This window comes from Mobula birostris, chromosome 22 (genome assembly GCF_030028105.1).
Source record: "Mobula birostris isolate sMobBir1 chromosome 22, sMobBir1.hap1, whole genome shotgun sequence".
NCBI lineage: Eukaryota > Metazoa > Chordata > Chondrichthyes > Myliobatiformes > Myliobatidae > Mobula > Mobula birostris.
The window spans coordinates 19,655,165-19,683,097 of record NC_092391.1 but is presented as its reverse complement, the minus strand read 5'-3'; the positions used below and the strand labels follow the sequence as shown (position 1 = coordinate 19,683,097).

The following is a 27,933-nucleotide window of genomic DNA, read 5'->3' as shown; positions in this document are numbered from 1 at the left end:
ATTTTCCACAAAACATGCTGCTCAAAATAAGTCTTCTATTGAAGCATCATTTTGTGTAAGTCACCTTTTGGCTAAACAAACGAAGCCTTTTACAGATGGCGATTTATTCAAGGAAGCAATGGTCATTACCGCAGAGACTGTTTTTAATGACTTTAAAAAGAAAAACGGCATCACAACCATAATACATAATATACTGCTTGGCCCTGCAACAGTGACAAGGAGGGTACAGTCACCGTCAGAGGACGTGAGTATTTTTCACTACAGTTCGATGAATCCCTGGATGTAATGCAAACAGCTCAGCTTGTTGTATTTGTCAGAATGGCTTTCCAGGATTTTACAACAAAGGAGGACTTCCTCACTCTTTTGCAATTAAAAGAAAGGACGAGAGGTGAGGATATTTACAATGAGTTTAAAAAAATATGTCCGTGAAAGTGACATTCCCATTCATAAAGTAGTGGCAATTACTACTGATGGGGCCGAGCAATGCATGGTGTGCGCGTTGGTTTTATACCACTAAAAGTCAGTGCCTACTTCGGGTCAACTTATCTATGTGAAATTGCATAGATACAGGTGCTGACTTACTGACAGACACCTCACTACGGTTGCCAACTTTCTCACTCCCAAATAATGGACAAAAGTAGCAGTCAAATCCCGGGACGTTTGTGTTTACTCCGAGAAAGATTACCATGACCATTAAGCTTTGCGCGGGCAGCTGTGTGTGCATGCGCGTTCGTGCCGATTTTTTAACCCCAGGAATCGGTTTTGGCTTAATTTTCATTATTTCTACTTTATATAGGCTGTGTACTTATCATATCATTCCTGCTTTTACTATATGTTAGTGTTATTTTAGGTTTTATGTGTTATTTGGTATGATTTGGTAGGGTTTTTTTGGGTCTGGGAACACTCAAAATTTTTTTCCATATAAATTAATGGTAATTGCTTCTTCGGTGTAAAGCATTTCAGCACGAAAGGTTTCATAGGAACGCTGTACTTTAGCGGGGGAAATACGGGACAGTTGGCAACCCTACACCTCACAGACTGTCTCAGACTGGCTGTCTGTAGTTATGAGCCAAACTTTAGGGAACTAGCAGAAAGTATTCAGCCCCAGTCATCACACTGAGTGCAACAGTCAATTTTATTCATTTATTTTTCGTGTTGAAATAAAATTAAATAATGAAACTTAGAATTAAAGGTGTAAAGGTGTAATATTCTTAAAGAAAGACAGCTATGGCCTGTTTGATATGCTAGTTACAGTGTTTTCTTGTTTGAATTAATTTGAAAGTTTGACAAAAGTATTTTGTGTAATTCAAATACAATTTGCCCAAATAAAAGGTCTCAGATTGGAAGTACAATCTGAGCTGTTTTTTCTCTAAACGATTTAGTAGGTAGAGCTTGCTTTTCACTGAGGTCGAGGTAGGGGATCTTCGGCTTAAAAAGGTTGGTGACCACTAATCTACACGCACGAGTAACTGAGCTGCTGGATGGTGTGCCTGAGGCCTGAGAGGATGTTCTGGAGACTTGTTCTGGAGCTCCTCCGGCCTATGGTCAGGCCACACTTAGATCCCCTCCAGTTCGCCTACCAGCCCCGACTAGGAGTTGAGGATGCCATCGTCTACCTGCTGAACCGTGTCTATGTCCACCTGGACAAGCCAGCGAGCACTGTGAGGGTCATGTTTTTTGACTCCTCCAGTGCGTTCAACACCATCCACCCTGCTCTGCTGGAGGAGAAGCTGACAGCGATGCAGGTGGATGCTTTCCTGGTGTCATGGATTCTTGATTACCTGACTGGCAGACCACAGTACGTGTGCTTGCAACACTGTGTGTCTGACAGAGTGATCAGCAGCACCGGGGCTCCACGGGGGACTGTCTTGTCTTCCTTTCTCTTCACCATTTACACCTCGGACTTCAACTACTGCACAGAGTCTTGTCATCTTCAGAAGTTCTCTGATGACTCTGCTATAGCAGGGGAGATGAGGCTGAGTACAGGGCTACGGTAGGAAACTTTGTCACATGATGTGAGCATAATTATCTGCAGCTTAATGTGAAAAAGACTAAGGAGCTGGTGGTAGACCTGAGGAGAGCTAAGGTACTGGTGACCCCTGTTTCCATCCAGGGGGTCAGTGTGGACATGGTGGAGGATTACAAATATCTGGGGATACGAATTGACAATAAACTGGACTGGTCAAAGAACATTGAGGCTGTCTACAAGAAGGGTCAGAGCCGTCTCTATTTCCTGAGGAGACTGAGGTCCTTTCACATCTGCCGGACGATGCTGAGGATGTTCTACGAGTCTGTGGTGGCCAGTGCGATCATATTTGCTGTTGTGTGCTGGGGCAGCAGGCTGAGGGTAGCAGACACCAACAGAATCAACAAACTCATTCGTAAGGCCAGTGATGTTGTGGGGATGGAACTGGACTCTCTGACGGTGGTGTCTGAAAAGAGGATGCTGTCCAAGTTGCATGCCATCTTGGACAATGTCTCCCATCCACCACATAATGTACTGGTTGGGCACAGGAGTACATTTAGCCAGAGACTTATTCCACCGAGATGCAGCACAGAGCGTCAGAGGAAGTCATTCCTGCCTGTGGCCATCAAACTTTACAACTCCTCCCTTGGAGGGTCAGACACCCTGAGCCAATAGGCTGGTCCTGGACTTATTTCCTGGCATAATTTACATATTACTATTTAATTATTTATAGTTTTATTACTATCTAATTATTTATGTTGCAACTGTAACGAAAACCAATTCCCCCCAGGATCAGTAAAGTATGACTATGACTATGACTACTATGTGCACTCAAGAAGTGATACCACAGAGAGATGACATTGTCCTCCTAAACCACCAGCTTCCCTGTGTGTCAGTCTCCCTCCTGCCTCCATCTCCCAATGCAACATGGATTTAAAATCTAACCCAGTCTTAATTTTGATTCTTTCTGTGAGCTCCTGTGATTCCTAAATATTTTGGCTTTTGTGTCAAATCTCCAGCTTCTGCCATGTTTGCTTAAGCTTAATGCCCATTTCTTTTCTTTTCTTAGTACGTGGACACAGATAATATTCTGACCAATAACCAAACACTTAGACTGCTGATGGCAGAGAACAAGACTGTGGTAGCTCCATTGCTGATCTCCCAGACAGCTTACTCCAACTTCTGGTGCGGGATCACTCCTCAGGTAATCAGATGCTTCCGCAGATTGTTCGCCTGGAAGAGAAATTCTACTGTTGGTGGGTGGTGGGAGGGGGCACTGAAAGTCTGGGGGGATTCAGCCATTCAGTACATCAGATGATTCATGGAGAAGAGTGTAAAACAACCTGTTCTGGTCACTGAGGTGGAGGGAGGCACGAATATTTGCTTTTGGGTCTTAATTTGCCCATTGTGTGAATTTAATGTCTAATATTTGTAACTAAGACAGTGTGTTGGCCTCATTCTGTGCTGACTGTGTATCATTGGCCCTATTGGTAAAGGTATGTGGTTATAACAGGATCACAAGAAAATACAAGCACAATTAGGCCTGTTGGCCCCTCAAGCCTGTCCACCATTAAATGTGATCAGGGCTAATCTGCCTCATCTCTTCTGTGCCTGTTTCCCATAGCCTTCAACTCCCTGATCTTAATAATGTTTGTCTAACTCCTCTTTAAATATGATCTAGCCCCCTCGAACTGTTTGGTGGAGAATTCAAGATATTGGTCATTCTGTCCGCTTCCGTAGCTGTTTTTACCTGACTGCAGGATGTGCAACAGTGCTGTAGTCAGTGCCTCAATAGAAGGTGCCACAAGTTATGTACATAAATTTGCAACGTGTAATCTTATTGCAGGGGTGAGAAGCAATAGAGTGAACTTCTAGGATCCAAAATAAATTAGCAGACGGCCTTTGGCCACTAATCTTGTGCCTTCCTGATTGCCTCAGCCTCTCAGGCCCTGCCTCATGTTGCTAAGGCTGCTGGCAGTGGGCCTCATTCCTCTCTGTCCCCATGGTGTCCCCTTTGGGACTCAGAGTATTAGAACCCCCTTCCATATCAGTGAGCCTGACCTTCCAGCTGGAATTTTGAGGTACCTCGGTTTTAGGGTTGCCAACTTTCTCACTCCCAAGTAAGAGACAAAAGTAGCTGTCAAATACGGGACACTTGTGTTTACCCTGAGAAAGACTACCATGACCATGAAGCCTTGCGCGGGCACCTGTGTGCATATGCATGACGTGCGCATGCATGTTTGTGCCGATTTTTTTTCTACAAATCAGTTTTGCCTTAATCTTCCCGACTACACTGTACATACATTATTTTTACTTTATATAGGCTGTGTATTTATCATCTCATTCCTGCTTTTACTATATGTTAGTGTTATGTTAGGTTTTATGTGTTATTTGGTATGATTTGGTAGGTTATTTTTTGGGTCTGGGAACGCTCAAAAATTTTTCCCATATAAATTAATGGTAATTGCTTCTTTACTTTATGCCATTTTGGCACGAAAGGTTTCATAGGAACGCTCTACCTTAGCGGGGGAAATACGGGACAAGGGTGGTCCCGTATGGGACAAACCGATTTAGCCCAATATACGGGATGTCCCGGCTAATACAGGACAGTTGGCAACCCTACTGGGTTTAGACCGGCTCAGGAACCTGTGGCTGTTCATTTTAATGAATAGGGAGCTGTGGGTGGCAGCCAACAGCAGTCCTATCCCATGGATGGGAACTTGGTGGCAAGTGCTTGACTAATGGGCAGAGCTTTTGTCTCCCAACTCCTGCATTTTTAAAAGGAATGGAAATTCTTGGAAATACTCAGCAGGTCAGGCAGCCTCTATGGAGAAAAAACGAGCATTAACATTCCAAGTAGTTGCACTTGCTTCAGTTTCGGGTGGATGAAAACCAAAGGGGAGTTCAGAATCAGAATAAGGTTTATTGTCACTAGTATGAAATTTATTACGTTGTAGCTGTAGTACAGTGCAAGATATAAAAATGACTGTAAATGCCATAAAAATAAATAGGGAAGAAGAGGAACAGTGAGGTAGTATTCATTTGTTCTTGGACCATTCTGAAATCTAACGGCAGAGGGGAAGAAGCTGTTCCTAAAATGCTGAGTGTGCATCTTCAGGCTTCCATTTGTCCTCCCTGATGGTAAAAGTGAGCAGAGGGCCTGTCCTAGATAGTGAGAGTCCTGAATAATGGATGATGTCCTCCTGAGGCATTGCCTTTTGAAGATGTCCTCAATGGTGGAGAGGCTTGTGCCTGTGATGAAGCTGGCTAAATGTACACACCTATTCAGTCCTGTGCCTTGAACCCTCCACACCGTCCAGTGATGCACCCAGTCAGAGTGCTATGGTTTGTGGCAAGGATTAAATAGAAGAGGTGACAAGAGCGGGTCCGAAGACAAGTAAGTATCTGAAATTACCAGCAGGGAAAGCAAAGTGCAATGCTGGAAATGTGAGAGAAGCTGGCAGTGTAATATGTCTCTGCTTTTCTTCGGTCAAGGGTTACTACCGCAGGACGGCAGAGTATTTCCCGACTCGGCATCGCCAGAGGTTAGGCTGCTTCCCCGTTCCCATGGTGCACTCCACTGTCCTGATCGACCTGCGCAAGGAAGCCGCGCAGAGCCTGGCCTTTTACCCGCCACACCCGGACTATTCCTGGGCCTTCGATGACATCATGGTGTTTGCATTTTCCTGTCGTGCCTCAGGTAGCCGGCGCGTGCGTGGGCAGAAGTCAATAGATCAAAGAGAAAGACAACAGAATGCTCTGATGTACACAACATAGAATCAGAATATGGTGTGAAATTTGCTGCTTTGCAGCAGTACGGGCACTATGTTCTCTCCCTCTTCTAACGTTACCTGGTACACATGCCTTGAGTTTCCCTCTTTCATTCCATGTCATTTGCTGGTTTTGACCAGCTTCCATCAGCTGAGGGTTGGAGAGGGATTTCATCCTGGTTTCTTCACCCTGACTTCCTCTATTTATGCCACTCAGGGGATCACATGCTTGTAGTGTGAATCTACAGGTGAAGGCTGAACAAGCTCAATCAACTGGATAGCCTCTTCCATAGTGGCTGAGGGAGCAGAGTGACTGACTGTTAGTGATGGAACAGTTCGCTGCTTCTTGTCTCCTGCCGACATGAGGATCTCCATATATTTCTACTGGATAGCGCCTTTATCCCTTCTCATTCTCTGTCTGTTCACGTGGGCATTTTCACTTCCACGCTGAAAGTGACTCTTCTGTTTCCTATTTTTTTTCCTCCTTTTCACTTCACACCACAGCCCACCACCTCGTCCCACAACCAGGCACTTCTCAGTTTCCTTGTTGCCTCCTTTGACTTTTCCCATTCTTTGCTCCTCACCTCTAACCCTTCCTCTCTCCTCAACCTTTCTATATTGTTTCACTTCTGGCATCCATGCCTTTAACGGCTTGAGTCTGAGCTCTGGATTTCCCTCCCTCGCTGTCCCACTCTCCTTCCCACCATCCTGAACACCTCTTCCGTAGACTGAGCTTTACTCCCTTCTCTTCTTATCTGTTTTATTGTTCGGTTTTATTGAATAGCTCCCCAGCAAAATGACTCAAGGAAAGTTTTACTATGGTGAAGACACTTTATCAATGTTCTAACATGATCTGCAACTTCTTGGCATCTTTTTAAATGACTGGTTCTGGAACAAGTCCATAGTTAGTTAAGCCCATCTCCCCTACCAGGGCATAGGCAGCTGTCAGCAGCTTGCCAGACTCCTCTGTCCTGGGATCATAGAAGGTTGATTGGCCCTGTGGCTTTCACAGGCTGCGGCCGGCTTTCACCACACGACTTTGAAAGCCTTCTAGGCAAAGATCCTTCCTCTTCCAGGGATAAGGCCTTTAGAGCTTCTGTTGGATTTTATGTAGCACTGTTTTTGTTACAGAATAGGTTGCTAGCCCCATGCCCAAACCCCCGCCTTTCACAGTCATTTGTCTATGGTGGAGTTAATAAGGAACAACCGTAAGGAATAGGAATAGAATTAGATCATTGGGCCCATCGTCTGCCCTGCCATTTGATCGTGGCTGATACATCCCCATCTTAACCCCATTCTCCTGCCTTCTTCCTTACATTTGACACCCTTATAGCCAGAACTTATATACTGTATGTTAATCTATGTGAAACACAGGAGCTTGAAGATTTTATTTTTGTTTTATTTAGAGATGATATTAGGCCCCGGAGTGATAGTTTAACTGCCTATTTGACCTTATTCCATGCTACTTCCGATGCTAATCTCAACATCCTAATCTTTCAGTGAGACTACTGCCAATATTCTGCACCAGCTGTTGCGTGCTTGATCCCCATATGCTTTAATTTGACTCCAACCATCTTTCACATTCAGCCTCAATGTCTGAGTATTTAAAGCTCTGGGTGGAGAGTTTCAAAGCTTCACTGGGGCAATGAAACCTCTCTTCATTTCAGTCTTAAATTATCATCCTTTCCTGAGGCTTTGGACTCTATGGCCTCTCTGAATTTTACACATTTTAATGAAATTACCACTCATTCTAATGGACTGGTGAATATAGTCCCCGATACGAGAGATTGTTCAGATGCTGGTAATTGAATATAGTCCCTGTCTGCTCAATCCCTCTCCATTTTCCAACCCCTTCAGTGCTAGAAGTGATCTCTTAAATTTACAATGCACAGTCTCCAAAGGTAAACCATAGGACATAGAAAACTACAGCACAGTACATGCCTTTTGACCCATTATGTTGTGCCAACCTCTTAGCCTACACTAAGATCAATCCAACCCTTCCTTCCTACATAGCCCTCTATTTTTCTATCATCTGTGTACTTACCTAAGAGTTTCTTAAATACTGCTAATACATCTGGCTCTACCACTGTTCCTGGCAGTGCATTCCAGACACTTATCATTTTCTGTGTTTAAAAAAAAAGTCTGACCTCTGACTTCCCCCCTCCCTATACTCTCCTCCAATCACCTTAAAATTATGCCCCCTGGTTTTAGCCGTTTTCGTCCTAGGAAAAGTCTCTGGCTGGCCACCTGATCTATATCTCTTATCATCTTGTATATGTCTATCAAGCTGCCTCTCATCCTCCTTCATTTCAAAGAGAAAATCCCTAGCTCACTCAACCTATCCTCATAAGGCATGCTTTCTAATCTGGGCAGCATCCTGGTAAATCTCTGTGCGCCTCTCTAAATCTTCTACATACTTTCTATAATGAGGTGACCAGAAATAAACACAGTACTCCAGGATTAAAAAGTGGGATCATCCATGCTGTTGGTGTTGGTGGATCAGACTGGAATGACTGCCCACCCAAATCCTCCTCTTGTTCTTCTGTCTCCTCTGTTTTCAGTTCTTGTATTTGCCTGGGGATCTGTTGTTAGGCTCGGCCACTGAGCACGTTCAAGATGGAACTAATGGCATTTTCAGATGCTGGGGTGAATCAGGGAAAGCTGGGAGGACCATGGATGTTGAGCAAGGTCCCAAAACACCCACGAGAATTCAGAGCAACAGCAACAGTAGCCCTCAAGGCTAACTTGCTATTCAGTACTGCCTCATCTAATTGAATGGCTTGGGTCAAGAGGTCTCCTGCTGTTACATCATGTTTTTGATGTCAACAGTATGGACGAGAGTGGGCTGGTTCTGGGCACTAGGGAACTAGAGGCAGATTTGCTGAGGAGGAGGAGGCTTTTGGTGGGTTGGGACAAAAAGTGCAAATATTTTAATTTTTTTAATTTACAACGTACAGCATGGTAACAGGCGCTTCTGCCTCAACAAGCCAGCATCACCCAATTACAACCATGTGACCAATAGCCTACTAACTCAAACGTGTTCAGAATATGGGAGGAAACCAGAGCACCTGGAAGAAACCCACATAGTTGTGGGGGCGAACGTACTAACTCCCTACAGACAGTGACGTAGTTGAACCTGGGGGCGCTGGTGCTGTAATAGTGTTATGCTCACTTCTACTTTGGAAGATGAGGCTAAGCAAATAGCCAGGCTCCAATCAGCCTCCCTGTTGCTTTCTTTTGCAGAGGTCCAGATGTACGTGTGCAACAAAGAGCCATACGGTTTTATCAACATTCCTGGCAAGCCCCAGAGCACACTGGAGGACGACAACCTGAACTTCATCCATCTAATGTTGGACGCAATGAGTAAGAGCAGCTTCGAGCATAGTTTTTTTTTTGACCCATCATTGATGTAGCAGAATAGGTACGCTAGGGAAATGAAAGTTATTGTGGGCAGCAAAAATACCCTGAACCCCTTCCATGATTCCCTGCTCTGCTATGTGATCGACAGTGACATGAACAGCTAGTCAGGATTGTTCTTGTGCTCTAGAATGATTAATTGCAACCTGGAAGCTTATCTCTCTCTCATTGTCCTTCAGGAGTTGGAAAGACACCTTCTACTTAATGGAAGTTTAACCTCTAATGAGTTACCTTCCCCCAGATGATTAAATAATCAGTATGGTCAGTTCACTGTGTTCTAGGCCAAATGGTTTTATCTCATTTCATATTTTTTCATGCCTTGACAATAGAGGGAAGATGATAAACAAGACCAAATAAACCATTACAACATTTTAAGAAAGGTTTGTATTATTTTAAACCTTCACCGTCTTTATCGGTAAAAATGCATTGGGAATCTCTATTTTTACAAATGTTGTTGTATATTGGAGAAGGTGTTTTCTCCCACAGTGAATCTGGATATACACTACAGACATCCAGAGGGCTAAAGAAAAGACCGGGGAATGAAAAACACTTTTGCTGCTGTAAGATGGTCACTTTGGATCTTGGCAACCCGTTGTAGCATTGATCTTGACTGACGGTCACTGGTTGAGCCAAGTGCAGTGATAATTCAAGTGAACTTGTAAATGGGGGACTAAAACAAAGTGAAGGGAGGAGGTTGCAGCCTAGTTTTACTTGAATCCCCAGTCTTCTGCCAGCTTCTTGCTAAAGTGAAGTAAACAAGCCACTGAAATCTCCTTACAATTGTTTGCTTTCTTTACTCTTTTGGAAACAGTATTGTAAGTGCCACTTTAATGGTTAATGTGACCAATTGAATTATAGCCCAAAGTGGTGGAAGCAAATTTAGAACAAACTTTTATGTCATCTCCATAGTGTAATAGCATTGAGAATGCATTAACTTTCAGATGCAGTTTATATTAGAAAATTCCTGCAAAGTTGTGGAAATAGATTAGAGGGACTAGAAGGATTAAACATTACCATATGTATGCATTTGTTTTTGCAGAATCATTTTAAATTAAAATCAAATACAAACATGTTTTCAAGGATCGATTTTGCTTTTAAAACTTTAAAACAAAACAACATTTTTTTGTTTTAGAGTTTTAGAAGGGAAATCAATTTCTTAAAACTTTATTAAAATTCCTTAAAACTTTAGTTTTGTTTTAGAGTTTTAGAAGGATAATCTATTCTTGAAACAATAAGCATTAATATTACAAAAGGAAATTGCACATTTTAGTTATGCCTTAATTCGTACATTCTTTGTCATAACAATTTTATTTAAAATGCAGAAAGCTTGCAAAACCTCTAAGTTGCATCCTATGGAAGGATCATCATGTTCCTCTGCCCAGTCAGGATGCCTTGGATCTTGCTGTCCAGATTTGCCAGGCTGATGACTGATTTTGTCACACCATCTCAGGTCTCAGTCAGTGCATGGTCCCAGCCCCTGTAGCACCTCTGATAGACCCTGACAAGGCAAAGATGTTCTGTCAGTGTCGTCACTTTTAAATCAGGTACACAAGACTGCTAAAATGGAAGTAAATAATAGACGTTCATAAACATTTTAAAAATAAGTTAATTCAAACACAGAAAAATTATAGAACAATTAAAACACCTAAATTAAGTAAAATATTTTTTTCAAAAGACTAAAAGACTGCAAGTTCTGGAAATCTAGGGGGACACACAAGATGCTGGAGGAACTCATCAAGTCAGGGAACATCTGCGGAGAGGAATAAACAGTTGACATTTCGGGCTGAGACTCCTTATCAGGATTGTAAAGGAAGGGGAAGAAGAACGTGGGGGGAGGAGTAGGAGTAGGGGTACAAGCTGGAAGGTGGTAGGTGAAACCAGGTGAGGGGGGAAGGTAGGTGGGTAGGGAAGGGACGATGAAGTGAGAAACATAGAGGTGATGGATGGAAAAGACAAAGTGCTGAAGAAGGAGGAATCTGAAAGGAGAGGAGACTTAGAACCTTTGCTTCCTAATTTGCAAGCCTGAAATCCTCAATAAATGAACAAGGTCTCCGATCAAACCTTTGGTCAGATATCGTGCAGGATCCCAGAACAATTCCTTCAGGATTATTACCAGTAAGACTGTATCTTACTGGCAGACTTGTGTAGAATCCAGTGGTGGCCCTCCATCACTCTGTAAGTCCTATAGTTCCATGGAAGCCTAAAGTTCGGGTTAGTAAAAGCTGGAGCCATGGACTTCAGCCAGTGAAATTTACCACATCATCGCAATTGCAAAAAACGTATCTTCGCCCATACTGTTTCTAATTGAGGCACATGAACCAGAAGAATAATAACTGGTCAATGCTTGTATAATGCCCCTGAAATTTGGCAGTGACTATAAAAATCTGGAGAACATCCTTTCCCTTTTAACAGTTAACAAGAAAAATACCTGTGTGTCAGGAAACTGAAAGGAGACAGGTTGTGGTGACATGTTGTCTGTCAAATGATTCCAGTTTTCTCTCAGTAGTTCCCATTTCTTTTTCATACCTTTCGTTTAAGGGATTGTAAGTTTGCAAAAATTCTCATTTTGTTCAGTGCGACTACAGTTTAAAGTGTAACAGAGTGGCAGCATGTTTAATGTCTTGTGCTGAAAAAAAATTTTGGCAGTGTTTAAAACTGTGGGAAATGACCTGCTGGAGGTACTCAGTGGACGAAGCAGAGAGGAAAAGAACTGCTGGTGTTTTGAGTTGAAATCCGCTGAGTTCCTTCAGCAGATTGTTTTATGCTTGAGGTTCCAGCATAGTCTCTCTACGTAAAGAGGTGGCAATGTCTCCATCAGGCTGGGAGTGAAATCGGTCAGAGTGCACTGGGCCTGATGGACCCATGTCTCTGTTTTAGCTACAGGGTAGTGAGTGATATTTAATGCTTGTGTAAATATTTTCGGATATTTTTTAGATGCACAAGTCAAGAATGTACCGGTCGTGGTGCGCTCTGTGTTGAAGCTTCCTTTAAGTATGATGGTAGAACAGTGTTACCTGTATAATGCTCTTTGGGTCAGGAGAACTGGTTCACTGGAGTAAGCAGTGTGCTGCTGTGGAGAAGCGCAGTCACTGTGCTGACATTCCAGTGCAGACAGCACAGTGCTGTCAGATGTGAACTCCTTCTGATGAAATATTCAACTGAGTCCTGGGACTGTTGCAGAAAGAAGGATAGATATCCATAAGCTCCTGTCTAATGTTTATCCCTTAAATATATTGCCATTTTTGGGGAGATTTCTATCCACAAATTGCTGTTCTTTCTCCACTGTAACCATAGTAACCATGCATCTTAAGGGTTCAATGACTGTGAAGAATTTTGGGGTGTCATGTATCTCCCTTCTCTTCTCTCTACTCCCTTTTTGCAGAAGATCCCATTTAATCCCCAGGATGCACATTCCCCCTTTTCCCAACACTAGTCCCCACCCCGTCTCCCCACCCTCTCCCCCTCTCTACAGCCCCTCGACATTCACAATCTCAAACCTGCTGGAGATGCGTAATGGGCTGGGGTCGTGAGTGTGGAGGAGGATGCAAAGGGGCTTCAGGGTCTCAGCAACAGGCTGACCGAGTGGGTGACAATCAAATGAAGTGGAAAATGTGGGATCATCCACTTTGGTACATGTAACAGCAGAGCACTTTTTAAATGGTGAGAGACTGATGCTCAAGGGGACTGGGTGTGCCTGTATAAAAATCACTAAAGGCCAACATATATAGGTGCAGAAGCCAAATATGGGGCAAATGGGGAGGGTCTGATTGTATTTGAGAAGCAAGAGGATAACCAAGAAAAGAGCGGTGTCTTTAGGGACCAAAGGTGTAATTTGTATATAGAGTCAGGAAGTACAAGGAAGCTCTGAAATGAATACTTCTCCTCTGTATTCACTTGAGAAAAACAGTGTGGAAGGTAGTGAGTTCAGGGGGGGATATGTAGATAATTCAGAACAGGTCAGTATTAAGGAGGACGTGTTAAATATTACTGGCTTACAAAAAAAAGTTAGTGATTCTCCAAGGCTATATAATGAATTTATCCCAGAATACTAAGGAAAGCAAAGTAGTAAGTTTTTGTATCTTTATCAGCCAGTTGAGGTGCTAAAAGATTGGGGATAGCTAATGTTCCTTTGATTAAATGGTGGTAGAAGGCTGAAGGAAGTAATAGGTATTTTCCTGATTGGGAAGTCTGTGACCAGTGGTGTACTGCAACAAGTGGTACTGGGATCTCTGCTATTTTGTGATATCTATAAGCAACTTAGATGTAAGTGTAGGTTTTCCCTGGGTGCTGTGATGTGCTACCACATTCCAGAGACGGAACGGTTAGTAAGTTGATTGGTCGCTGTAAATTGTTCCGTGATTAGGTGAAGGTTAATTGGGGTTGTGGAGTTGCTAGGACCGTGTGGCTGAAAGGGCCTACGCTCACTAAATAAGTAAATAATTGAGATATAGATCAAATGACAAGTTGTGAAGCATTGGCAAGTAGAACTTATCCCAACAAGTGTATGTGATACAATTTGGGAAGTGAAATAGGGGTAAGACATGTACTGTTTGGATTGGCTGGGTTTGTTTTCTGTGCAGATAGTGAGGCTGAGGGATGAATTATAAGAGTTACAGGGTAGATGAGCAGAATTGTTTTCCCTTTGTTAGGGGGATCACAAACAGGAAGGCATTGGTTTAAAGTGAGAGGAGAGTTTTAGAGAGGAGCTGAGGGATTTTTTTTTACATTGAGAGAGGTTGACATGTGAAAGTGATGGCTTCAGATCCAATGGCTATGTATCAGAGACAGGAAACAAGCACTTAAATAACAGAACATAGAAGGATGTGGACCTTGTGCAGGATTAATGTATTTGGGCAAAGTGTTTGGCATATAGATGTGGTGGGTTGCAGAGACTAGCTCAGACGTACATCTTGTGAGCTACAGTTTCAGAAGAAGGGTTTGGCCAAACAAAGTTACTGCTGGTAAACATTTCTTTCCTTGGAGGGTGGTGAACCTATGGAATTCTCTCTCCTGGGGGGGCTGTAGAAGTTTGATCATTGAGTTTACTTAAATACCGCTGAGGTAGAAGTTCAGCCATGGTCACGATAAATGGTGTAGTGGGCCTGAAGGCCTAGATTCTTGCTCCTATTTCTGATATTCTCCCTGGCTCACCTTTTCCCCATACCTTCTTCCTCATCCCTTTGGTTTTGTTCTTCTTTCTTTTTCAGTGCTTTGAGAGTGGGATTTAGGGTGAGAGTGAGACTCTTCTCCCTCATATCCCCACGTCACTAGATTGTTCCTCTTGTTACACCAGTGCCCCTGCCAAAAGATCTACTGACTCTCTTTCTCTGCTTCCGGATTGGAGTTGGCAGAGAGAGAGAGAGAGAAAAACACATTTTGGGAGTGCCGTGTTGCCATGCTCTTTGAAGTAAGGCCAGATGTTTGAATGAACACCCCAGGACAAAATAGTTGAGGTTTATGCTCTGACAGCCAATGAATTTCTTTGTAGTACATTAAATTCTGATCTGACATGCAGAGGGGCAGGAAACACTAGTCAAACTGTACTGCTGTTTCATTAAAGTAAAGAAAAAGCAGACACAATACTTAAAAGCTAATTGAACTATCCTCCCTGTGGCTAACGGGGCGAAACACAGATCCTGACTCAGAACTGTAGCATGTTAACCAAAATAAGCTCCAGGTTCAGCCCTGGTCTGGACTATGAGTTAACCAACCTCAGAGAGGGTAGTGTTCTTTCAGTTATCCCTACTTAAGTCAGAAGAGGATCATGGGATAACCATGGTGCTCTCTTGTCAATAGTAGCTCCTGCTAAAGAATAGCTGTGTGTGTGTGTGTGTGTGTGTGTGTGTGTATGAGAGAGAGAGAGAGTGAGAAAGAAAGAAAACACCATTCTGTCACTATAGAATAATTTGTTAATTCCCTATCTTATCTCTCATACACAACAGAAGGTCCCAGACTGATTTAGACTCCTTGGGGTAGATGTAAGTGGGGACTGCACAGAAGAAATAATAATGGAAGGGTTGTCGAGTTAGTCTGTTGATTTCTCAATGCTAAAGTGTACTTGGTCCATAATTGTCTTTTCTTGTTTCTGTACAGACATATCCCTATTCTAAAAGAAAACATGACACCGGACTAACCAAAGGTCTGGAGCTGGACCAAATATGATCCCAGTAGTGAAACTGCTCAGCATTTTGTGCAGTTATAAGGAATAGCAGTCCTCAGTAATAAACAGATTTCATCAGTTTATATTTCACTTTTCATGCTGAGGGTTCCTTAGCATATTTGCATTAAATCAGAGCCTGACTTGAATGATAGCCTAGTCCATTGTCCACTCTGGTAGTTCAGCCATTGAAAGGTGTCACGGTTGGTCTGCAGGTGCCTTTGCTAGTGAGAGGAATCAGGAATCAGCATGCTCTTGGTTGTTTCTCAGATTTTTCCTGTACGGGGGGAAGGAGAACCAGGGGGCTGGATTTAGATGGCGAAACAGTCTGTATAATGGGCACTCCAGGAGCAAAGCGGTTAGTGGACGTTATTATAGCTTAAGGCGTAGAAGTTTGGAGTTAAATCCCGGCATCCTCTGTGAGGTCCTCCCCATGAAATACAAGGGTTTTCTCGGGGTGATCCAGTCTCTTCCCACTGTCTAGAGACGTACCAGCTAGTAAGGTTAATTGGTCATTAGGTTAGGGGTTGCCGGCGTTTGCTGGGCTGCATAGCTTGAAAGCCCTGAAGGGTTGATTCCACGCTGCATCTCTAAATAAATAAATAACAAAGCCGGCGTCCTGGATTTGTGCGTGAACGTAAACAGAAATAGGACAAGGGTAATTGGCTCCTGGGACTTTCCTGCCATTAAGTAAGATCATGGCTGATGCAATCTTGCCGTCAGTAACAGTTTTTCCACTGCCTCACCACATCCCTTGATGCTGTCAAAGTTCAGTTGTGTCTACTTCGGTTCTATTCAATGACAGTTCTCTGGGTTAGAGAATTGGAAACACTCGTGACCCTCCATTAGCGAGGAATTTGCACATTTTTTTCTCTCTAGGGTGGAGCAGTAGTGTAGCAATTAGTGTAACACTATTACAGAGCAGCAACCTGCGTTCAGTTCCATCGCTGTCTGTCAGGAGCTTGTACGTTCACCCCTGGCCACATGGGTTTCTGTTGCATTCCAAAGGCTTACGGGTTAGGGTTAGAAAGCTGTGGGCATGCTACGTTGATGCCAGAAGCACACGAATGCTCCAGCACGTCCTCGGACTCTGTTGGCCATGGATGCAAATGACGCATTTCACTGTATGTTTTGGTGTTTTGATGTACATGACAAATGAAGCCAATCTATTTTAAATGGTTGACCATTTAATAGGAAATTATGTCTCCTGGTTCTAGTCGTGCCCTCCGAGGGAAGCCAACATCTCACTATCCATCCTGACAACCTGATGTGTCTTAACAGCATCACCTCTCATCATTCTAAACCGAAGTGACATTAGAAGCTTAAGCTGCTCAATATCTCTTCATCTGACAACACTTCCATCCCAGGAATGCTAGTGAGCTTTTCCCACACCATTTCCAGTGCAAATGTTACCATGAAGAGGTGTGATACTTTAATAGAATGGGGGTGAGGAGCAACGTGCGCATCTGCACCCCAAAACAGAGAATGCAAAGTCATCCCAAAGAGAAGTCCTACTGCTTCCACTGTTACTGATTTAGACTGAGCTGAAGTGAGTTTGCAGATATCAGACTGGAGAAAGGGTCTGAGCCCAGTACCGGGTCCCTGCTCTGATTAGCCAAGAAATGTTTCTTGTTTTTCAAAAGATTAGATCAGATCAGCTGTATTTGACACGTCTACATTGAAACGTACAGTGAAATGTGTCCTTTGCGCCAATGACCAACACAATCCAAGGATGTGCTGGGGGCAGCCTGCAAATATCACCATGCTTCTGGCACTAACGTAGCATAGCAACAACTAACTCACCCTTTGGAAACTCAGTCTTTGGAAACTGGAGCGCCCAGAGGAAGCCCACGCTATCACTGGGGGAACTTACAAACTCTTTAAAGACAGCAACAGGAATTGAATCCTGATTGCTGATGCTATGAAGCACTGGACTACCGTGTTGTCCAGTTTGCTCCATTGTGAACTCTTCTCACCTGCGTAAAGCCGATCAGCAAGGCCTCTGCTTGACTCTTACTCTTCAGCCATAGGTCGCTGGTTGAGGCCCCTTTAGACAAGGCTTTTCTCTCCGGTTGGGGCACTTCACCTGGAGGTGTCTGTGTTGGAAGTAAAGCTCAAGCTGATTGTTCAGCAGTCCTCAAAATGCAAGAGGGTGAGCAGAACGAAAACCATGCCAACAATTTTCAGTGCAGCGAGCCAAGTAGTGAAGTCACATCACAAAATGAGGCTGTCTTGGCTTTCAGCCAGGCCTCTCAGGATTTATCAGGATGTTCAGGATGCAGAGCGGCTGAAAAACTTAATAGCTCTGGAATTCTTACATCTGCAACTCAATCGCTTAACTAAGCAATCAGCCAGTTCTGGGAAACATATTGGACCTATGAGAAAATTGGAAGATAAGTTCAAGCCTGACTTTAGATAATTGTTCCCTCCAATACATTTAGCCTCCGTTTAAAACACTGATGCTCCCAACACACTGAACCACAAAGCAATTGGACCCAAGTTCCTTACCCTTGATCACCATGGTTCTTGATTAGGAAGAGTATTTAACAAAAGACCCACTGTCTCACCAAATGTATATGAATTTGTTAAGTGCCTGTACGTTAAATAGCATCTTGTGCATAAAATGCATCTGAGTATATAGTTTAGCATAATAATCAGTGCAGATTACGTAGCAGTCAGTTTATATTTGAGTCTAAAAGTGTTATTACATTCAGTGTATAGATATAATACAATGTGTTTTTGACCTGGTGAATAGTACATAAAATATCTATTGATATCTTTAAATATTTGTATATATACAGTCAATGTGTTATATCATGTGGATGATAAGTTGACGTCATACCTATTGAAAGAACTGCATGCTAAAAGATGTCCTAACCATGCTTGAAGGCATGGTAATGTTTTGGATTGGACGGTGTCCATTTTCAGGCATAACATGTTACATTTCACTCACCAAGTGAGGTTCACCCAGGCAAACAAGGGCACCTAGTGTGATGCCCTTGCCTGGCTACAGCTTACTGGAGTATTGGGTTGGAAATATAGCACTGGACTTTTGCAAAGATACCACTTATTCTGTTTGTGTACCATGACGTCGGAGGATTGTTGATGCTGATTCTAACAAGTTAAATTCAAACTTCCCTCGGGAGAGGGAAATATGGCGGAGCTCGTAAACGGGTGGCTGATCTGAGGGAACAGTCATTCCCCTGTCCAGACCTTAGCAATGTCTCAGTGACCACTGAAGAATATGTAACTATCACAAAATATATCAAAATTCTAAAGGGATGGCACACTGCAGGAGCACTTGTCACTAGTTTTAAAGCTTGGTTCATCCATTTTATGTGCAACCATATTGTCATCTGTTGTTGGGATCTAGAAGACAAAACGGTGTTGTCTTTCCCCCCGCAGTTTATGGGCCCCCGATGTCACCATCACAGTTCACCTATCTCCCGCCCAGGTATCCGGATAAGATGAACTTTGATGAGGTAAGTATGATGCAGAGCAGGTGGGTTTTCTCAGGGATTGGGCTCTCCCCATAAGATGCAGTACTGTATTGGAAATGAAGGGTGAGAGAGAGATTGAGTACAATCGTCCAGTCCTGACCCTGACAACCTCAATGATGCTCAGCCCCTGGCCCTGGACAAAAGGATATTTCGTTATGACTTCAAGCTCCTCCCAAAGGTATGGCCCCCTCTACTCATACAGTTATACACGGTGCTGTCCATCTGGGTTTTAACCCTATAACCACCAGGCTCCTGAACCGACATGAATAACTTCTGAACTGATTCTACAACCTACAGACTCACTTTCAAGGACTCTTTATAACTCATGTTCTCAGTATTATGTTTTTTATTTGCAGTTTGTATTCTTTTGCAGATCTGATGTCTGTCAGTCTTTACCTCAATGATTATTTATGCATAGTTTTCTGTAAAATTTTATTGTATTTTTTTTTCCTGTAAATGCCTCCAAGAAAATTAATCTCAAGATTGTAAATGGTAACAGATACCTACTTTGAATATGCATTTACTTTGACCTTGTCCATGCTAACCAAGATGTTTTCCTGTTAGTCCCACTTGCCTGCTCTGGGACCACATTCCTGTAAACCTCTTCTATCCACGCACCTGTCCAAATATCTTGTAAGTGTTGCAATTGCACCTGGCTCTACCACTCCCTTTGGTTCCGTATATCACCTGCTATGTACCTCTGTATGTATCCTCTGCACTCGAAGTTTTGGTCCCTCAGCATAGCCTCTTTCCCTACCCAGAATCATAATCAGAATCAGGTTTGATATCACTCAGCATATGTCGTGAAATTTGTTGTCTTTGCAACTGTAGCAGTACAATTCAATGCATAATAATAGAGAAAAAATAGTGAATTACAGTGTGTGTGTATATATAAGCTAAATTAAATAAGTCATGCAAAAATTTTAAGAAGTATTGAGGTAGTGTTCATGGGTTCAATATCCAATCAGAAATCAGACGTTGAGAGGATACCAATAGAATTTGCAAAAACTTCCAACCACCCACTTTAACTTGTGCTGTGGATAAGTGCTAAGAGACTGAGCCTGTGTCCATGCTGAAACTACAATGTCTTTCAATGATTATATTAACATCCAGACAGATTATAGATATGTTTAACAAGGACCAACTGGTTTAGTACATTTTCAGTTCTTCTACCTTGATGCTGAAACAAATATTGATGTTAGGATAGTAGTCAAATTTCTAGGCTGGCTATTTGTATAAAAACACAAAATTTAAAAATATCACATCAAAATATTTTTTTAAATTTCTCTTTTACCTCTTGTTATTTTGTTTTTATCAGACGTACTCTTACACAAAACCCAATTTCTCAATCCTTCTGGCTTTCATTCTATAAAATGGTAATGGTGATCTTTTCCAGCTGGGTTAACTTGATGATGCAGTGGACTTGTACAAGTCTTGACAAGCTTGTTGCCATCAGGTTGAATTTTGAAAAATGGTACTCAAAGACAGGTAGCATGATCCTTGGCTTTCAAGGGTTTACTTAGAGGAGTAAGATATAATGTGGAACATTCTAAAACTGTTACAAGTGTGTGTGTGTGAGTTTGTATGTGAGAGGGATGGTGGGAGGACAGGGATATGAAACTGATAGGAAAGCTCTTTTAAATAACAGGCATGAGTACTTTGGCCTCCTTCTGTGCTGTAATATTCCATGGTAAGAACCAACCTATGTAGATGGTCGGTGATGAGATATGAAGGAAAGTTTTCACCAGTACTCCAACATTGAACCTGCTAAGTTTACAGAGTTCTTCCATCAGAACATTCAGGTGAGAGAGGGCAGATTGCACTATCCCATTACAATGCCTGAGCTATATAGATTAAACATGGAGATACAGCTGTATGGGACCTGAGATGTGATCCTGACAATCTTGGCTGAGGGAGAGTGTGCTTTAGTTATTCATTCCTAACTCTACCATGAATGGTCCCAAGCCCGGCTGCAAAGGGAGGACGGTTGGGCCGGGGGCTAGAAAACTCACCTCGTGAAAATCCAAAGCTACAGGAAACATTAATAGAAGCTCCAAAGGCCTCATCCCTGTGAGAAGAAAGATATATCAAGAAGATGGGTTGCACCTGGAAAAAGCTTGAAGGAATGTCCCAGGACTGAGGACTCTGGTGAGCTGTTGTCCGTGTCGCCAGCCTATACCCCAGTAGGGGTGATGGGCATCTCATTCCCACGATGTGAGCTTTTATTTTCCATTCCTAGCTATCCTTTATCAGACTGAGTTGATAGGCTGTTTCATTACGCAGGTGAGATCAGCTGCATAGCTATGTATCTGGATATGGGCAGTAGGTTTCTTCCATGAAGTACTTTTGAATAAATATCCAGCATTTTCCATGATTGAGATAACCAGCTTTTCATTACAGGTTGTATTTAATTAAATAAATTTGGATCTCCCAAATGACAGAGTGGGATTTGAAGTTCCTCTAGACTGATCGTCCAGGTCTTTCATTCACTCTGGTATGAGTTAACTATGAAATCCCCACACATCCCTTCTTTGTCATAACCTGATGTCCATCCAGAGCTCGTTTGTCTACTGAATTCATTTGTCAAGGGATTTTATATTAATGTAACCAATGTACTTGTCTTATTTTGTGGCAGGTTTATCTAATAAACCTCAAGCGGCGTCCGGATAGACGGGAGAGGATGCTGCAGGCACTGTACGAGCAGGAGATTGACTGCAAGATAATAGATGCAGTGGATGGAAGGTCAGTAGGTTTCCTTTCCAGGTGTACAAGTCTCAGGGAAGGTAAACTCATTTGGCCCTAAGGGTGGGAATCAGAATATTGATTGCCGTTCAGCAGGACCAGAGACAATGTTCAAACTGCCCATGTGTTCATCCTGCTGAGAGGCTAACGATTTTCTGACATGACTGGGAGAGGAGTGTGACTTTTCAGCACACTCTTTCTCCACTCATCAGTACCAGGGGCTGCCTGTCAGCAATTGTGGGATTTTGCTCTGTGCTTGTATTTGAATGAACAATGGGCATATGTAGTCCGGTGAAGCATAATTTCAACTTCCACCTCCTCAATTAGTGATGGAATTACACAGGTCTGATTAAATTTGCATTTAAGTCCTGGGCTGAACTGTGCAATCTTCTCAATTCTGAACTAAGATAATATTCTTGGGAGGCTTCATAGTGGAAAAGTTAAGCGTGGATCTTGCTTCAGGGCAGGGCCAGACGTCGTCTCCCAGAAAGAATATACACGGAGAAGGAAAGTTCTGGAAAAGGAACAAAAAATTGAGAAGAGAAATACGTTTTATTGCTTCTTGCGATCAAAGGTGGACAAATACAACTCTCCAAATATGCTGATAAGTTTATTTTACTGAGGTGCCCAGCCCCTCGCTGCCACGAACTATATCATCCACCCTCTTCAATTAATTTAAACCCTTAGCTGGTTCCCTGATTGAAATATAAAATACAATGTTTTGGCAAGGGTGGATAAGCCCGCAGCCCAGAATGATTGCTGTGGGAGGAATAATGAATTAGTTTGTTGCCGGTTGAGAAAATGTGGCTGCAATTTTTGAAATTAAATGCACCTCGGGCAAATGAACTGTGTGCCAAGTGAAGAGAGTTAAGCTAAAATCAGGACTTTCTGTTTTAAATTTCATGTGTGGCTAACCATTTTTTTGTATTTAGGATAATATATGCCGATATAATTTAACAGATCTGACTGAAAACTGAAAAGGAATGTGGTTTACAGCCAAGTTTAACTTGATCATTCAGTGAAGCCTGAAGTTAATTATTTTTCTTTCTCTACTTTCTCCGTCTGCCCTTAGAGGTTCTGGCTGGTTTCACACTGACGCCATTTCTTACCTCACCATTGTGGTAGCTCTGTGTCAGGCTAGTCTGTAGTGGGAGGCAATGCTGTCTGCCAGATTCAAGTATGATTGGTTGTGTGTACACCACTCATGGTTGACTCACAGTCCCCAGAAGCTCATCCCCTTTCCAATCCTTATGGACATATATAAGGCATAGAAGCAAAATTAAGCCATTTGACCCATCAAGTCTGTGCCATTCCATCATGGCTGATTTATTATCCCTCTCAACCCCATTCTTCTGCCTTCTCCCCATAACTTTTGACTCCTTTACTAATTAAAAACCTATCAACCTCTGCCTTAAATATACCCAATGGCCCAATATACCCAGCCGTGACAATGAATCCCACAGATTCACCATTCTCTAGCTAAAGAAATTGTCCTCATCTCTGTTCTAAAGGGATGTCCTTGTATTCTGTAGAAAAGGATTAGTAAGTTTGATAGATTCCCTATTGAAGAGGGAATTTTGTGCTTCACCAAAAAGTGAAGGGTCTATGTCTTGTGCTCTTCTTTCGTTCCCATACAACCCCCTCTCATCCACCCCGCTCTCATATGAGCCACTTACCTTTCCAGTTCAACTATGTTCCTAGGCATATTTTCTGCAGTCTGATTAACATCATTTCATCCAGTGTTATTTACCTCACCTATTCCACCGAGTGGCTTATTCACCACGAGGGCTATTGCTGTGCAACACATACAGAACTGTGTAAAAGTCTTAGGCATCCTAGATTTTTCTATATGGTTTCAGATGGTATGGCCGACACAGAGCCCTGATATCAACATCATCAAGGCTGTCTGGGATTTCCTGGCAAGACAGAAGCACTTGAGATAGCCAAAGCCTGCAGAAGAACTGTGGCAAGTTCTCTAAGTTGCTTGGAACAACCTGCTAGCTGATTTTCTTATATAACTGCATGACAGTACTCACTAATATGAAAGAACTGTTGTTGCTTCCTCTAATTTTTGGGAAGTTGAAGACATTGCTAAAACATATAGCTCAGAATGGAATGTGAATTCACCTATACAAGCTTCATGTTGGATTCTTCACAGTAACTAATTTCCTGTATGTTTTTCCAAGTCTGCACACATTTGTTGCCTCTCACTGACCCGGCATTGGTCCACACTGGGGCATTCTCCAAACGATGTGCGTGTCCTACTGTACCAACCAAGTGTACGTTCTTTTTTTAAAAAGCCTAGATGCTGATCGCAGATAAGATTATTTAACTGTTTGGGAGGCACATCCATACCAGTTCCTGTTCTCATCTCACACCAGATGTCAGTTTCCTCCCCCATTCCAAAGTGGTAGGCGTTAGTAGACTGATTGGTTACATGCGGGTAAATGAACAGCGTGGGTGGGAAGGGTCTGTTACCAGGCAGTATTTCTCAATGAATAAATAAGTACATTAGTCAGCGATAATAAATCTTATTCTGACTGCTGTAACGAGCCAACAGAGCTGAGCTGGGACAGCAGAGAGGAGGACGGAATCTTGGACCTCCCTGTTAAAAAATAAGTGGTCTACGGCTATAACAGCCTATTGAGTAAATCTCAGAAATGCCTGTAAACATTTCAGTGTTGCTTTGGAGGACTTGCCAGCTTGAACTCTGGAAGGTCCCAGTCCAGTGTTGGCTGAGGACTGACTTTAAAATCAGACACTTGGACACCTTGTAGCCTGGCTTTATGCTGGCATCAGGGGGTCTTAAAGGGCCTAGTGTAGAAGCAGAACAACATCAGACCTGTTATCTAATGGAAAAAGAAGGAGCCTGCTGTAAAGTGCTCAAATAAACTGTAAATGAGAGTGTATCAGTTTCCCCAGTGGGCAATGTTTATCTTCTATTCTCAAGTAAGTTGACTCTCTTGATGCATTGTTCCCCTTATTTTATCTCCACAGTGCTTTGAACAGTAGCACCTTAAAAGCTATGGGAATTAGAATGTTGCCAGGATATTCTGACCCATACACAGGAAGGAGTTTGACCAAGGGAGAAATTGGATGTTTTCTTAGCCATTATTCCATCTGGAAAGAGGTATGCATCTTCAACATGATGACCTTGTGTGATTAAACTGTTGTGTTTTTCATGAACACAGTGATTCTGCAGATACAGGAAATCCAGAGCAACACACACAAAACGCTGAAGGAACTCAGCAGGTCAGGTGGCATCCATGGAGGGCAATAACCAGTCAGCATTTCCCACTGAGATCTTTCATCCTGTACTGAGAAAGAGTCTCGGTCTGAAATGTTAACTGTTCTCTCAGCATATTCAAAAGACATCCTTATTTGGTCAAATCTTGACACACATTCCTGCTGAGTTTCTCCAGTATTTTGTGTGTGATGTTGTGTGTTTTTGTTTATATTATTATTATATATCTAGCCAAAATTTGACCAAAGATCTGGCTGTATCCTAATTTATGGTCCAGATATTCCGTTTGTGTGGATCCCAGCACTCAGCTAACACCTCAACAAGTTACTGTTCTTCTTATGTCAGTCTTTATTTCAGAAGACACAGAGATGATGACAGATTGATCCTCTTGTGAGAAATGTTGTCAGGATGAATGGGAAGGACCTATTTTCATTAACGACACCAAAAGTAGGGTTCTTAGATTGAAGGTAACACAGCTCATCATCTCTTGGAGATTATGTCAAGTGCTCCATACTCTAAATCAGTCACAGTGTTTAAACTTCACAGTTTCAACTGCAGCATGTCTAACGCCATATCCCAGTATTTCACTGTTACCAGTATCTATGATACTGGAAGTAATCAGTAAGTTAGCAACAAAGGTCCTCAGTTGAGACAAGAACATTTTAAAATTTAAGGGAAGTGGAAAGATAATGTTTTCACCAAGGCATGATCACTGCCTGAAAGGGGTACTGCAGAAAAAAAAATCTCATATTTAAAAAGTACCATAACGATATGTTTGTTGCGTACAGCCACAGAATCTTGGAAGTGGGGTTAAGCTGAACAACTTCATCATTAGAATGGACATGGAAAGACCCTGTAACCTGACCCACAAACTTTAATGATTCTAAGGGTCATTGATTCCAAGAGCCAACCTGGGATCCATGGACCCCTCAGTTAATGGTAAGGGTATAAAAAACGTTGGGAACCCCTGCATTAGAGTTTGAATACTAATGGTCATTGATCTATACAGTACAGAAACAGGCCTTTCAGTCAGACTGGTTCACAGCGACCAAGATGCACATCCAATCTGATCCCATTTGTCATCATTTGCCCACAGTCTTCTAACTCTTTCCTATCTGTGTACCTGTTCAATAAATATTGTTATTGAACTAGCTTCAACCTCTTCCTGCATCAGCTTGTCCTACATACATATCGCACCTGTGTTAAAAGAAATTGACCCTCAAGTTCAATCTTTCACCCGAAAGCTGTGCCCTCTCATTTTTAATTCCCCACCCCGGGGGAAAAACTGAGGGCATTCACTCTATGACCCTCATGATTTTATACACCTCCATTAGATTGCCTCCTACCCTCCAAGGAGAAAAGTCCTAGCTTACATAGAAACACAGAAAACATCCAGCACAATACAGGCCCTTCGGCCCACAAGGCTGTGCCGAACATGTCCCTACCTTAGAACTACCTAGGCTTTACCCATAGCCCTCTATTTTTCTAAGCTTCATGTAGCTATCTAGGAGTCTCTCAAAAGATCCTGTCATTTCCGCCTCCACCACCACCGCCAGCAGTCCATTCCACGCACTCACCACTCTGTAAAAAAAAACTTACCCCTGACATCTCCTCTGTACCTGCTTCCAAGCACCTTAAACCTGTGCCCTCTTGTGGCAGCCATTTCAGCCCTGGGAAAAAGCCTCTGACTATCCACAAGATCAATGCCTCTCATCATCTTATACACCTCTATCAGGTCACCTCTCATCCTCCGTCGCTCCAAGGAGAAAAGGCCGAGTTCACTCAACCTGTTTTCATAAGGCATGCTCCCGAATCCAGGCAACATCCTTGTAAATCTTCTCTGCACCCTTTCTATGGTTTCCACATCCTTCCTGTAGTGAGGCGACAAGAATTGAGCACAGTACTCCGAGTGGGGTCTGACCAGGGTCCTGTATAGCTGCAACGTTACCTGTCGGTTCCTAAATTCAATTCCATGATTGATGAAGGCCAATGCACCGTATGCCTTCTTAACCACAGTCAACCTGCGCAGCTGCTTTGAGCATCCTATGGACTTGGACCCCAAGATCCCTCTGATCCTCCACACTGCCAAGAGTTTTACCATTAATACTACATTCTGCCATAATATTTGACCTACCAAAATGAACCACTTCACACTTATCTGGGTTGAACTCCATCTGCCACTTCTCAGCCCAGTTTTGCATCCTATCAATGTCCCGCTGTAAGCTCTGACAGCCCTCCACACTATCCACAACACCCCCAACCTTTGTGTCATCAGCAAATTTACTAACCCGTCCTTCCACTTCCTCATCCAGGTCATTTATAAAAATCACGAGGAGTATGGGTCCCAGAACAGATCCCTGAGGCACACCACTGGTCACCGACCTCCAAGCAGAATATGACCAGTCTACAACCACACTTTGCCTTCTGTGTGCAAGCCACAAAGCAATATCCCCTTGGATCCCATGCCTCCTTACTTTAAGCTTGTCCAGCCTCTCCCTATAACTTAATCCCTCAAGTCCTGGCAATCTTTTAAATCTTTCGTAGACTCTTTCCAGTTTAATAACATTTTTTCTTACAGCAGGATGACCAAAACTGAATATAATATTTCAAGTGTGGTCTCACCAGGATTTAGTACAACCACACCATGACCTCACAACTCTTATACTCAATGCTCTGACTGATGAAATATGTCAGAAGTATTCTTTCACCATCCTGTCTATCTGAGACTTCAAGGTTTCTCTATCCCCCAACACTCTTCAGGGACCTACCGTTCACTGTGAAATTCCTACCTTGACATTGCGAAATACAATATCTTTCATTTCTCTGATACCTAACTTCAAGCAGTCTAGCATAGGAATATTTCTTGAGTTTTCCTCTTCCTAAAGGTGGGCGATATTGAACCTACTTATGAAGATATTATCTCTCTGTAGCCTAATATTGGATGACAGGGCACAGTGATGGAGTCATACATGCAAAAATAGGTCCTTCTGCCCATCTTGTCCATGCTACCCATCAAGGTCTTACTTCATTGACCAGCACTTAGTCTGTAGCCTACTACATACAGGAGAGGAATTGAACTGGTGATTCATTTGGCTGTCAGGTATTGCCATGATTCCACTATTCATTAGGCAACCACC

At 42.8% G+C, this 27,933-nt stretch overlaps 1 protein-coding gene and 1 long non-coding RNA gene across 3 annotated transcripts in view; one reads left to right on the top strand and one right to left on the bottom strand.

Annotated features, from left to right (window-relative positions):
• The window catches only part of LOC140186230 (uncharacterized), a 30,191-nt gene extending 12,751 nt beyond the window's left edge, over positions 1-17,440 (bottom strand). Inside the window, exons 1-2 of the long non-coding RNA XR_011882814.1 lie at positions 17,287-17,440; positions 10,490-10,651 (exon numbers count right to left, since the gene is read on the bottom strand). This is a non-coding gene — a long non-coding RNA (uncharacterized lncRNA). The remainder of the gene's footprint in view (positions 1-10,489; positions 10,652-17,286) is intronic.
• Positions 1-27,933, top strand: part of cercam (cerebral endothelial cell adhesion molecule) — a 102,558-nt gene that overhangs the window by 33,108 nt on the left and 41,517 nt on the right. For both annotated transcript variants that reach the window (XM_072240230.1, XM_072240229.1), the window contains exons 4-9: positions 3,036-3,170; positions 5,462-5,666; positions 8,980-9,099; positions 18,716-18,792; positions 21,446-21,552; positions 24,550-24,682. In XM_072240230.1, coding sequence (XP_072096331.1) covers positions 3,036-3,170; positions 5,462-5,666; positions 8,980-9,099; positions 18,716-18,792; positions 21,446-21,552; positions 24,550-24,682 — 777 coding nt within the window. The remainder of the gene's footprint in view (positions 1-3,035; positions 3,171-5,461; positions 5,667-8,979; positions 9,100-18,715; positions 18,793-21,445; positions 21,553-24,549; positions 24,683-27,933) is intronic.